The sequence below is a fragment of the Bison bison genome, unplaced genomic scaffold (genome assembly GCF_000754665.1).
Source record: "Bison bison bison isolate TAMUID 2011002044 unplaced genomic scaffold, Bison_UMD1.0 scf7180017864517, whole genome shotgun sequence".
In the NCBI taxonomy this organism is placed as follows: Eukaryota; Metazoa; Chordata; class Mammalia; order Artiodactyla; family Bovidae; genus Bison; species Bison bison.
This window is the reverse complement of record NW_011495070.1, coordinates 4,921,704-4,934,992: the sequence shown is the minus strand read 5'-3', so window position 1 is coordinate 4,934,992 and position 13,289 is coordinate 4,921,704. Positions and strand designations below refer to the sequence as shown.

The window sequence follows — 13,289 nt, the reverse complement described above, 5'->3', positions numbered from 1 at the left end:
CTTATAAAGGTTAAAAAAAAAGTATACAAAATCAAGCAATTTGTATATTTTAGAGGTGAGATTTGAACCCATGCCTCTACTCATAAACACATATCTATCAAGAATAATATAAAGTAAGTTGTTTTTTTTTAATACTTTGAGTGACATATTTGTTTTGCCTTTCTAAAGTCTTACTACCTATCTGAGAACCAATGAAATGCTGCTTATTTAATTATGCTATTACTGTAATAGATACTGCATTTCTGACAGGATGATGTATGGGAAGGACTTCTAGTGGCATTAAGGGCTACAATCAATGTACACTGAAAGCTGATACTTACACAGTCACTCATGGGGGGGTTGTTTGTTTTTGTTAAATTCATAAATTCTCTAAACCAATTTAAAGAGAAATTCTTGAAAAAACTAGTGGAATATATATGGCCTCAGACAATTTGCTCATAGAGAAACAGTTTTGTTATTCTTACCCATGAAATGAAAAAGTTGGCTGAATTTCTATGATTCTATAATACTGATGGAACTCAAATTTTGAATATTGATCCTTAATTTTCAATAATATAATTTCCCAACTTAAATTATTTCATAAAATGGAAACATATCATGGGTATAATATCAATATTTCCTGTTATTTTTTCAGTTGTAGAAGGTTGACTCATTGACACAATTCATTTATCACTATAGTTAAAAGAACAACTGCCCCTGCTTAGATAACCTTACCGGGCCCAAGTGATACCTAAAATCCTTTTTTAACTCTGAAATTCTCTAATTCAATAGCTAATCATGGTCTAATTTTTTTAAAAAAGGTCACGACTCCTCTTTCATTCTAGCCTATAGTTACCACTGCCACCTATGTTCATAGCAGGAGAGTTATCTAATGCTTGAATTAAAGTAATTAAAATAAATGTTAAAGAATAAAGGATAATTGGGGAAACAATAGGTGGATATTGATAAACTCTAGATACTAGAGCCTTATTTAGTGAGTGACTTTAGACTCCTTGTAAGTCACATTTCTTCTGAAAGTTAGAGGCTCATTTTTATATTAACATTAATAACACCAGTTAATATGTAGACAAGTCTTTAAAAAGGAATTCCACAAAATTATACTTAATCTAGGTGTGTGGTGAGAGAGATCTTTTGCTAGGCCATGTAACTATATTATAATAGATTGTATTATAATACATATGCTTCTGCCTTATTAGCTTCTTGTCTCTATGTGGGGTACTGTAGAAACTATTTTAGAGGCACAGAGCACCAGGAAATCACTAATGATCCATAAAATATCTTAAGCTTTTTGTATGCTTGGCTAGTATAGAAATGTGCATAATCAAATATCTATACTTAATTATCACCATCATTCTGATGATACATTACCCATATTCTGGTTTATTCTTCACACTTGCAGTTTCTTTCAACACATTAGTGTGTAAAAGTTTTGCTTTGTAAACTTTATATTCCCAGGAAATATTCCAAGTAGAAAAAAATGTTAAGTCCACATCTGAATGCCATTAACAGAAATCAGTACAATTTTTTTAAAGCATGGATATTTTTAGAATTTCAATGTCTTATTCCAACTGTTTTTTCTGCATTAGACTGTGATCAAATATAGATTATGTTATGTTGCTTTGCCTGCCAACAGGGTCATTTCTGGTCATTCATTCTATTAATTCCCACAGGAGGACCCTGCATTCTGAACAGTAAAGTCAGCACGCATTTTTGTCTGTTGGCTCGTGTTTGTCAGCATACTTTCTTCCTTACTCATTCAACTTTGAATTACAACTCTATACAAATGCTTGCAAAATCTCCCTTTTCCCAAAGTGTTAGCTACACCAGGCTGTCCTTGCGATACTCCTTAACTGAGCTCATTTCATTTTTTTTTTTATCATTGTAACATCTATGATTACTTAATTCAAACATTCCTCTTTAATTCCTTGTCCTCTCCATTCTCATGGCTGGTACCCTACTTCTGGTTGCTTTTCTGTATCAGCACATGAAGTGGTATTCACTCTCCAATAGCTTCTTCCTTTGTCAAACCTTTCTTTCATACAGCTTGAACAACTTTTTCAGAACATTTTATATTTTTTAGTTCAAAAATAGTTATTGACTTTTGTTGCCTGGCAACACCTAATTAGCTGTTTGTCTTGACATTTCAAGGCCAGTGAAATCCAGTCCTAGCTTATTAAATTTATTTTTTTTAAATCTTTTGCAATAGGCAGGGTTATTTCTACATAACACAGCAATCCTTTGGTCATGTTCGCCTTTCTACCTGAAAAACGAGCTTCTCTTTACTTTGTCTATCTCAATTCTATTCATCTCTCAAAATTTGTTTCGAGTTTCTCTTTAACTGCTTCAGCATCCACCTATACTCTTTTTTTTTTTAATTGAAGTATGGTTGCTATACAATATTATATGTTATAGGTATATAATACAGTGATTCACAATTTTTAAAAGTTATATTTCACTTATAGTTATTATAGAATATTGGCTATGTTCCCTGCACTGTATATATCCTTGTAGGTTATTTATTTTATACCTAATAGTTTGTACCTCTTAATCCCTTATCCCTATCTTGCCCCTCCCCTCTTCCCTCTCTCCACTGGTAACCATTAGTTCATTCTCTATATCTGTGAGCCTGTTTCTTTTTTGTTATATTCACCAGTTATAGCTTTTAGATTCCACATGTAAGTGACATCTTACATTTTTTTTTTTACATATTGTCTCAGCATCATATAATTTGACACCTTAGACATCTATGACCTCATTTGTCACACTTGATTATTCTAGTACTGGAAACCATTTGAGAGAGGGGAGCTATCACACCATTTTACATATGTCAGGCTCTTAATAGATTGATAACTCAATGACTAATGGCTTGATAGGAGTTAGGCATATTTATCTTCTTATACTCAATGCCTCTTTCCTGTCCTGCCTATAAGGTCTAGTACAGAGACAAAACTCACCATCTTGCTGTGGGAAAATAGAGTTTTCTGTTTCCCCATGACTTTCCCTCTTCAGAGAAAGTTTAATCACTGGACAGGAGCTTTCCAGGAACAAAGGAAGATTAGCCCCTTGCACCACTAGCCAACAAGTCCTGATTCGTTGGAAATGGTGTAGAACACCTGTGACACTAAGCTGTATGCACACTGAGAATGATTTCGCACAGTTGAGTCTTGGGGTAAAGGCTGCATATCAATGAAATTAAGAAACGCCCCTTCTGTGCCACACTGTTCCTCCATCTCTATTATTTTAGCTTTCCTTATCCCCATTAATCTTTATTCATTAATTTTTCATATTTTTGAGTTTTAAAAGTTTATGTTAATTTATTATTTTATAACTAAAGCCCAGTTTGTTTATTGTGAAGTTATAAGATAGCATTCTCTGCCTAAAAATTCCTATGACCAAATTTACTTTTTATACAAACTGTTGTTTTAATTACTCAGATGGTATTGATTGTGATTTTCATTACATTCTGTTCTCTAGAAAGCTGATCATGCTCAGGATTCTTAGAAGCTTGTGTAATTTTTCCTTTTCTCCCCCATCATTAAACATAAAACAAAACAGATTCGATCAAACAATTAAGACCGTCCCACAGAATTAAAGGCCAGAAAACAACTGAAGAGATGTCTTTAGGTCTGTTACTCTTCCTTCTAAAAGGATGTGAGTAAGACAATACAGACAGATCTCCTTTCCACTTTTAGAGACCCAGGGAATTAAGGAAAAAATTAATTACCATTTGATAGTTATTTCAGTGCTTAGAAAACCTCATGGCTATGGAGGTATTCCAGTTACTTTCAATACCTTTTGATTTTGTCCATATATGATAAACAACAACAGTTGGTAAATATCCCCCAATAGTAATAATGGTTGAAGTCAGCACATCTAAATCTTTTTTATTCTTGCTGATTTAAATGTCACTTTTCTTCACAGCAAAATGACACAAGGATTCTCAGTATTGCTCTTTCTCTCACCCCATTGTGATTCCCACGGGATTGGCATTCACACTATCCATCATTTTCCATACTTTGAATTTCTAGCCTTCCTAACAATCAGACATTTTTTCTTACAGTTCTTACTCTCATTTATGTTCTTCAACTGACTCCTTCTCTATTAAGAATTGAGGCCCAGAATGGATGAGGTATAAGAACAGAATTATCTTCGAGATGCACATGATGAAGAGCAGTGACTTCCACACCTTTGAACAAAGTCCTTTACATCTCCTTTTCTGAAAGGCGACATTTACTCTTCACTTTCTTGTGCATAAGTCTTTCCAAAATTTTATTTTATTGTATGCTGCTGCTGCTAAGTCGCTTCAGTCGTGTCTGACTCTGTGTGACCCCATAGATGGCAGCCCACTAGGCTCCTGTCCCTGGGATTCTCCAGGCAAGAATACTGGAGTGGGTTGCCATTTCCTTCTCCAATTTTATTGTATAAGAACACTCAATATGGGATCTACTCTATTAACAAAACTTTAGCTGTGTGATATTGTTAACAGTAGGTAGAGTGTTGTACAGCATATCACTTGAACTTAATCTTGCTTAACTGAAAATTTGTGCTTTTTAATTAGCAATTTCCCAGTTTGCCTAACAGAGAAGGCATATGGCACCCCACTCCAGTACTCTTGCCTGGAAAATCCCATGGATGGAGGAGCCTGTGGGCTGCAGTCCATGGGGTCGCTAAGAGTTGGGCACGACTGAGCGACTTCACTTTCACTTTTCACTTTCATGCATCGGAGAAGGAAATGGCAACCCACTCCAGTGTTCTTGCCTGGAGAATCCCAGGGACGGGGGAGCCTGGTGGGCTGCAGTCTATGGGGTCGCACAGAGTCGGACACGACTGAAGCGACACAGCAGCAGCAGCAGCAACAGCAGCAGTCTGCCTAATGCTTGTTAACCACCATTTCATTCCTGGATTCTCTGAGTTGGACCATTTTAGATGCCTCAAATACAAGGAATCATGCAGTATGTGTCTTCCTGTAACTAGCTTATTTCACAAAGCTTAATGTCCTCAAGGTTCATGAATATCGTCACATTTTAGAGAGTTTCCTTCATGTTTAAGGCTGAATAATATTCCACTGTATGCATATACTACATTTTCTTTATCCATTCAACAGTTGATAGACATTTAGTTTGTTTTCACATCTTGGTTATTGTGAGCAGTGCTTTTGTAAACAGGGGGAGTGCTGTATCTCTTTGAGATCTTAATTTCAATTCTCATGGGTAAATCCGAAAGATGGGATTGCTGGATCATATAGTGGTTCTCTCTTAATTTTTTGAGAAACTTCCATATTATTTTCCAAAGTACCTGCACCACTTACATTCCCAAAATCAGTGTACAAAGGTTCCAATTCTCCACACTCCTCTCACTTGTTGTCCTTTGGGTTTTTGTGTTTGTGTTTTATTATAGTCATTCTGGTAGGTTGGAGGTGATTTCTCATTGTGTGTTTTGATTCGCATTTCCCTGATAATTAGAAAATATGTAGCGACTGCCTAGTCTATGCAAACACTTCAGACACTTTACCTAGTGCTGGGGATATAGCAAAAAGCACACTCAACAACTTGCTTCCCCTGACAGGGGATTTGGCATTGTTCAAGAGTCATCCTTTGTAGCAGTAATTTGGAAGAGAAATCATTCTTAAGCAGCCAGATCTACAGAATTAGCTCTGAATGTATAAGTATGGCTGATATCAATCCAGTTTTAATTCAAATATAAGATAATTAGTTTGCATTTTCTGCATACTGTCATTTGAGCTAAAATGAAATCATGATATTGAAAGGACCTAATGATCACTGAAAGAGATGGATGGTTTGTGGAGTGTATTTTACATCTTCACATTTCTTGGTGGTTATGTAGTTAATATATTTGCCAAATTTAGAGATTTTTCCCTTCTTCTTCATTTTTCTGGTTTTCTCATATCACTGATTATATTCTGAGTGTAGCCACTCACATTCCAATGGGGCATCATAACATCTGGAAGAACTAACCAGTGATTTTTTCATATTCTTCATCTGTTGATAACTTTTCCAACTTTTTGAATTTAAAACCTCTAAAAGATTTCTTCTTAACAGAGTAACTGCAGATGGCTGATAGTTGAGGATAATTTGCACTGCTGTTTTAAGTAACAGTCAATAAATAATCCAGTATATTTTTATGAGAGATTGATAAGTATAATTACTTATTATTTTATTATAAGTGCCTCCACTAAAAGTAAAGTAGGTCAGATAGACTACATTATAGAAGGTACTCAAAGGTGTTACTCAAGGCTTATCTGGTAGCATTCTAAAGTTATGGATTTCACTGTATACCTCTGGGTTTTCATAGAGTTTATGTTCAGCAAATATTTCATCACTCACACCTTAGCTCTCTTCCAGACATTTTCATTTGTAAGTTATCCATCCATTTTATTATTGCATGAGGAGCAGATGATATTCCTGAGAAGTACATGAGTCATATTCCTCCTTTCTTATTTGATGGACAAGAAAAAGTACATATACCAGGAGACCTGGGTTCGATCCCTGGGTTGGGAAGATCCCCTGGAGAAAGGAAAGGCTACCCACTCTAGTATTCTGGCCTGGAGAATTCCATGGACTATATAGTCCATGGGGTCACAAAGGGTTGGACACGACTAAGAGACTTTCACACACATACACTAGGTCCATAAAACCAGCAGTCATATTCAAGTCGTAATTATAGTCCATCTAATGTGTAAAGTAATAGGTTAGTATCATGATGATGGTTTAAAATTGTGTATTTGAAAAAAAAATTACGATTTTTTCTATTATGTTTGAGTCACACGACATGTAACACTGAATCCTTGTTGCTTTTGTTGTTTTCCTTGAGTATAGCTATGAGGCTGTGCACGGAAGAGTGCAGGGTCCTGGGACACTCCGACCAGTGCTGGATGCCACCGCTGCCCTCACCCTCCTCGGATTATAGGAGCAACATGTTCATCCCCGGGGAGGAATTCCCAGCGCAGCCCCAGCAGCAGCATCCGCATCAGAGTCTTGAGGATGACGTGCAGCCTGTAGACTCTGGTGAGAAGAAGAAGAGTTTTTCCACGTTTGGGAAGGACTCCCCAAGTGAGGAGGACTCTGGGGACACCAGCACTTCCTCTTTGCTCTCGGAGATGAGCAGCGTGTTCCAGCGCCTCTTGCCCGCTTCTCTGGACACCTATTCTGAGTGCACTGAGATGGACCGATCCAACTCACTGGAACGCCGGAAGGGACCTTTGCCAGCCAAGACTGTGGGTTACCCACAGGGGGTGGCGGCCTGGGCAGCCAGTACGCATTTTCAAAACCCGACCAACAACTCTGGGCCCCCACTTGGAACTCACTCCAGTGTGCAGCCTTCTTCAAAATGGCTGCCGGCCATGGAGGAGATCCCTGAGAATTATGAAGAGGATGATTTTGACAATGTGCTTAACCACCTCAATGACGGCAAACATGAACTCATGGATGCCAGTGAGCTAGTGGCTGAGATTAACAAACTGCTTCAGGATGTCCGCCAGAGCTAGGGAATGTTGGCAGAGCATTTTTGTTTCCATGTTTATGGAAATAGGAGACAGCAAAAACCCTCAAAGAACTGGCACTGCCCAATAGTTGCATTTATCATAAATGTGTCTGTGTATATTGAATATTAAATACTGTATTTTCGTATGTACACAATGCAAGTGTGATTATTTTAATCTGTATTTTAAAAATACATTTGTACCTTATATTTATGTGTAATTTAACAGACAAATTTTATTTTTTTACTCCCATGACAAACATGTCTTTCCTAATCATGTAGAAACTAGCCACTGTTTAAATCTGATATAATATTCAACCACAAAGAATAAACGCACTGCTTAGATTAGTTATGTTGGGGAAGAAATTGTTATCCTGTAGGAATAACCCCACTAAAGCATTATTCAATTCTTAGTTCCATTAAGTGATCCAGCTTTTTTCATTACCTTTTTTTGGAAAAAGTAAGCATCAGTAAACTGTTTATTTTATTATTGTTATTATTGTTTTTATTGCTCTTGCTAGTTCTAATAGTTCAGTTCCCACAGTAAAATTGAAACATGAAGTGAAATTTTATTTCAGGACTGGGAAGTATCTTTCACAGACGATGATTTAAAGAAATAGGAGTAGAATCCGTTTTTAACTCCCAGGCTCCTACTATTGCAGGGTGTCACACTGGCCTGTTCTTGAGAATACTTCTAAAGTATTATCATCTACTTATAATCAAGGTAAACAATGAATTTTATTCCATCCTTGTAATATGAGAGGTGTCCCAAGGAAATAGAATCTTGTCCTTTAAATGGATAACTGTATATTTTAATTTAACAGCATAAGGTATTCACGGACAAAGACAATTATGTCGGTGTCCCTCCTAGGGTAGTAATAAATATAATTGATTAATCCTGAAACTCTTCCATTCAAATCTTCCCCTCTTCTCTAACAATACTTGAACATTTTTATTTTTTGCAATGTTTTTTTTCTATAACTCTTCACTCTTAGCTTTTGTCTCTAGAGCATGATCTCATATTTTTGCTTTTATTTTTAGTATAGGAACATTTATAAAATTACAGTTTTTTACTGCAATTCTGTTTTAGTTGTTGCGTGACAAACGGCAAATTCTTTATTTATTGTGCTGTTATGTCTTTGTGTGGAATGCCTTGGTAAGGGACATTGGTGTTATGACTGTTCTCGTTTATGACCAAGCTTCTATTAATGTTATTTCTATGAATACACTATCTTGATTGTACTCTCCAGAAAATTTTACTGTCAGTGAAAATAAAAGGAAAATTAAAGTAAAGCTAAAGAACTGTCCATAAATCAGAGTCCTGTTCCTACATATACATTCAAAAGTTTTGCAAGAAGCATACCCTTCATAAGAGCGTATTTCAGTGTTGGGTTTTGAATAGTAGAGTGGGAACATTCAATTGGCTTGGCAAACAAGAAAAACTACAATGGAAAAGGAATGAATTTGAAATCTGTAATGGGAATGAAAGTAGTCTACCATATTTCCAGCTGATTAAAGAATTTAAATGCATTTGAAGTATAAATAAAAAAATAATAATCAATAGTAACTGCTTGAACACTTTTCAAATTATTTCTCAGAGCATATTGTGTTACACTGTGTCAGGGAAAAAAGTCTATACCCTTAGAGTGTTTCCAAGAGGTGAAAATTTTATCTCCCTTGGTTTACTAGTAGGGAAATAAAAGACTGGAAAAGTTAAATAACCTTAAAATGGCTGAAACTCAGGTATTTAAATTCTCAAATGAGTACCACATCATATAGATATGTTATATCTTTCAAAAGGCACATCTTCCTTTGTAGAAAGGATTGCAATTACAAGTGAAATTTCAGTTTATTTTTCAGCAGGTTATACATATAAATGCTAACCACACTGAAATACATTTTGCTTTTCAACTTCATTTCTTTTCAGTACATATTATCATTAAGAAAAAGACTTTTATAATTTCACTGTTCTTAATTTAAAGCATCAACAGTAATTTAAGAAGCAAAGCTGGAAATCAATGTTTGGATGATGTAAAATAAATAAAATGCACTATTGTATTAAATAGAAGACCTTTGTCTATTGTCTATACAGTGAGCATTTCATCTCAAATTCCTTGCTTCTCCAGTCTCCCTCACTTCTTATTACTTCCCATGCCACAGGTTAAGGATATTAGTGCAAAATTTTCACTTTTCACAGATAATTTCTCAGTGAAGGCTGGAATATCTGTTCCATCATAGCAACTTATCTCATCAGATTTATATTTCCTCTCTTTTGATATCATGCCCTTCCTCTATTTGAAACAACTAAAAAGCACTTAAGGAGATTTCTTTTTCCATTCCTTACTGGATTTCACCTTACTTGATTCCTTTAAATGTTGACTTTACTCGATTCCTCTCAATGTTCTTCAATCATAATCATCCATCAAGACAATTTTCTTCCAAAAGTGTAATTTGACAGTGAATCTATTCCTTTTTAAATGCTTATTTATAGGGTGATTAGACAAATCTTCCTTTTAAATGCTTGTTTATAGGGTGATTAACAAATCCTTCTTTTAATAAAATGCCTATTTATAGGGTGGATTAGTATTGACTTTCATCAAATTCTTACAAGTTCTTAAAACGGTTATTCATTTATCATTTCTTTCTTTCTTGGTACTTAGCAGATGGGGCTTATAACTGTGTTAATCATTTAAATTCTTGTTCATTCCATCACACTTATATCAAATTTGCCACCTACCAATAGATAACAATTAAGGTAAAAGATGAGTTAGTTATACCATCTTTGGAGTCACAAAAGAAGTGTGATTTATGAAAATCAGCTTAGCTTCATTGTTTCATCCATTTGATACCAGCTAAGGTCAGAAAATATTCAAAACTGAGTTTGAATTACTGACACATTAAAATTCAGGGAAAAGTGGATCTATGTGAAATTTAGTTCTGTGGATGAAAAATGGATTGCCTGACATAGCAACTTGCAATCCTGCAGGAGCTCACAGAACTGATCCAAAACAATTCAGTCAATTTGCCAAATTACTGAAAAGTTTTGATGTTTCTGTTCCAATTCAATATATCTTGATAACATATCATCACAGTATTGAAGATTAAGGATACACTGAATAGGCAATAAACATCACTATGTAAAATTAAAGCCAAACCATGTGAAAGTCTTAAAGACTTGTGTTGAATATTAAAGGGAAAAAACAGTGCAAGAACTTTTCTTTTAAAAATGCCTGTATATTGACTTCCTTCATTGCAAGTTAAATTCATAAAACAAAGCTATCTTATATTTCTAAGCTGTCTTATATATTGTGAAAGTGTAAGGTGCCAAACTGATTGTGATAATTTTAATATGGTAAGTGAAGTGTTTGTAGCTCAGTCATGCACTGTAGAAGGAACTGGCAACCCACTCCAGTGTTATTGCCTGGAGAATCCCAGGGACGGGGGACCCTGGTGGGCTGGCGTCTATGGGGTCACACAGAGTCGGACACGACTGAAGCGACTTAGCAGCAGCAGCAGCAGCAGCAGTGTGTCTCTTTAAGATCCCATGTACTGTAGCTTGCCAGGCTCCTTTGTCCATGGGATTCTCCAGGCAAGAATGCTGGTGGAGTTGGGTGCCATTTCCTTCTCCAGGGGATCTTCCCAACCCAGGGATCAAACCTGGGTCTCCTGCATAGGCAGGAAGATTCTTTACCACTGAGCCACCAGGGAAGTCCCTTTAATATATTAGGATGTCTCTAACATGTGAATGTTGGAAATAATCCTATATGGCTACGTAACATTTTAGTAAATTAGGACCACTGAAGAGTCACGTCACTCTGTTTAGTTTCTAGAACAAGCAGTAAGTAACTTTTTGGAAATAACTGAATGATACCTAAAGTATTACATTGCAATTGAAAAAAAAATGCCCAATTGTGGTTTCATTCTTCATCTGTGTAACTGTAGTCATACAGTCAAGTAGATATATTTGTATACCAGAAATAATAAGACCTTTAATATAATGTAAACCAAAAAATAATTAACAGGTAGGCACCATACAATAGATCTGAAAGTGAGAGTCTATAGTTCTCATTAATTTGTATTTTTATTATAAGATAGCTTATACAAGTTGTGGAGCTGTTAAAATAATTTTATGAGGCACTGACATTGCAAAAATTGCCACCAAAATTTACATACTTCCTGACTTTTAAAACCGCAAAACACATTCTACCCTGACACTTTAAAATAATAGTTTTCTATTTCCTTTTATGACTTCTGCAAGTTGCTCTTTATTCTTGTTTGCTTTTTCAGATTTTATCTCTTCAATTTATTTATTTTATGCTTCTCCTCCTTGATAATTTATCCTACTGTCCACATTTTATAGCAATCTTCTCCAAATTTTTGCATGCATATAGTTCTTTATATAACCACCCAGATTTTATCAATTTTTTTATGTCTTTCTTTGTTATTGATATAATAGGAATCATATTTTTGAGGTATGAAGCTAATACCTTTTCATTCTCAATAAACCTTGCTCCTCTGATTCACTAGTTTAATAGCAGGGTAAATTCAAATGATTAACAAAGGGGTCATTTTATTTGCTCTATGTTTTAAATTAAAACTTTTTGAGTGCTTACAGACAAACTAGTATAGAAAACTTTACTTTCATTGAGGGAGGAAATATTTTATTCCTAAATATGAAACACTTCTGTTTACGTACTGAGGGTTAGGCTAGAAAGGTAAGCTTGGAGTTTTACTAAGTTAAGTGCAAGAAAATGAATAGTAAGTAAGAAAGGGCCATAACCATAGAAAAGGAAGATAACAAGCAATTGAGAGCATAAAGCCCTAGAGATGAATAACGTGAGAAGGGTAAAATAGCAGATGCTTGTGTCTTTATTCCCACCTCCAGTGATCTTCAGAAAAAGCTGTACAACAAAGGAGTACCTTTGGGTCCTGTTTGGGGAAGGTGTTTTCCCTTTCCCTGACCCACCCTGTGCAGGAGTGCAGACTTGGAAGGAAGAGGTGCAGGTGTGCCTCTGGGCATCGTTTCTCCTCCTCACTGCCTCTGGGTGAACGATAGGATATTCAGACTTTCTTTCTCATCCAAAATGGGGGAGAAGCTGATCTTATAAACTGTATTTACCTCTCAAAGTACTTTTATCTAAATGAACGAAACTGTTCTAAAATCCTCAGGTGCATTCTTGTTTTATTAAATGGTACATTCTGCAGTTGAAAACAGCTAACCACAAAATATTCTAGGCAGAAAAAGCACAGATTTTCTCTTTGGAAGAAGACCTTTGTGTTAGGTTCCAAATCATCTATACAACTTGCAGTAAATCCTATTCAATCCAAAAGTGGCATTAAGAATGTTTCAAAAATTCTCACCAGAAAAATATTTTCCAGTCTCTGCCTTGGGATCTGTATCTTTTCTGCAAACCTATGCCTGGTGGCTGTCAGTGTGGATTTTGTGAACTTCTGCTAGAGATTTTAGTAACTGCCAAAAATGTAGACTGCCAAATATATGACAAGGCTACATGGCAATGAGGAAAGTACCAAAAATCTACAAAGTCCCAACAACGACACCTGACTCATTTCCTCACTGCTTTTTCTCTCTTCCCTTTCTTCTTACTTTCTCCTTGGGTGGCATCTGAGTACACAGGCACTATGTAAACCATTCTTTAATTCAACAAATGTTTATTGTGCACTTTGTATCAGATACCGATCCAGGTGTTCGTTGAACAAAACAGACAACAAAGACGTGAAAATCACTACACACCTATTCAGATGAGATCAGATGAGTTGCTCAGTTGTGTCCG

The 13,289-nt window shown here is 35.7% G+C and overlaps 1 protein-coding gene across 2 annotated transcripts in view; it reads left to right on the top strand.

Moving 5' to 3' along the window:
- Window positions 1-9,560, top strand: part of PCDH18 (protocadherin 18) — a 15,020-nt gene extending 5,460 nt beyond the window's left edge. For both annotated transcript variants that reach the window (XM_010830267.1, XM_010830266.1), the window contains exon 4: window positions 6,837-9,560. In XM_010830267.1, coding sequence (XP_010828569.1) covers window positions 6,837-7,504 — 668 coding nt within the window. In that variant the 3' untranslated portion in view covers window positions 7,505-9,560. The remainder of the gene's footprint in view (window positions 1-6,836) is intronic.
- Window positions 9,561-13,289: the final 3,729 nt, after the last annotated feature.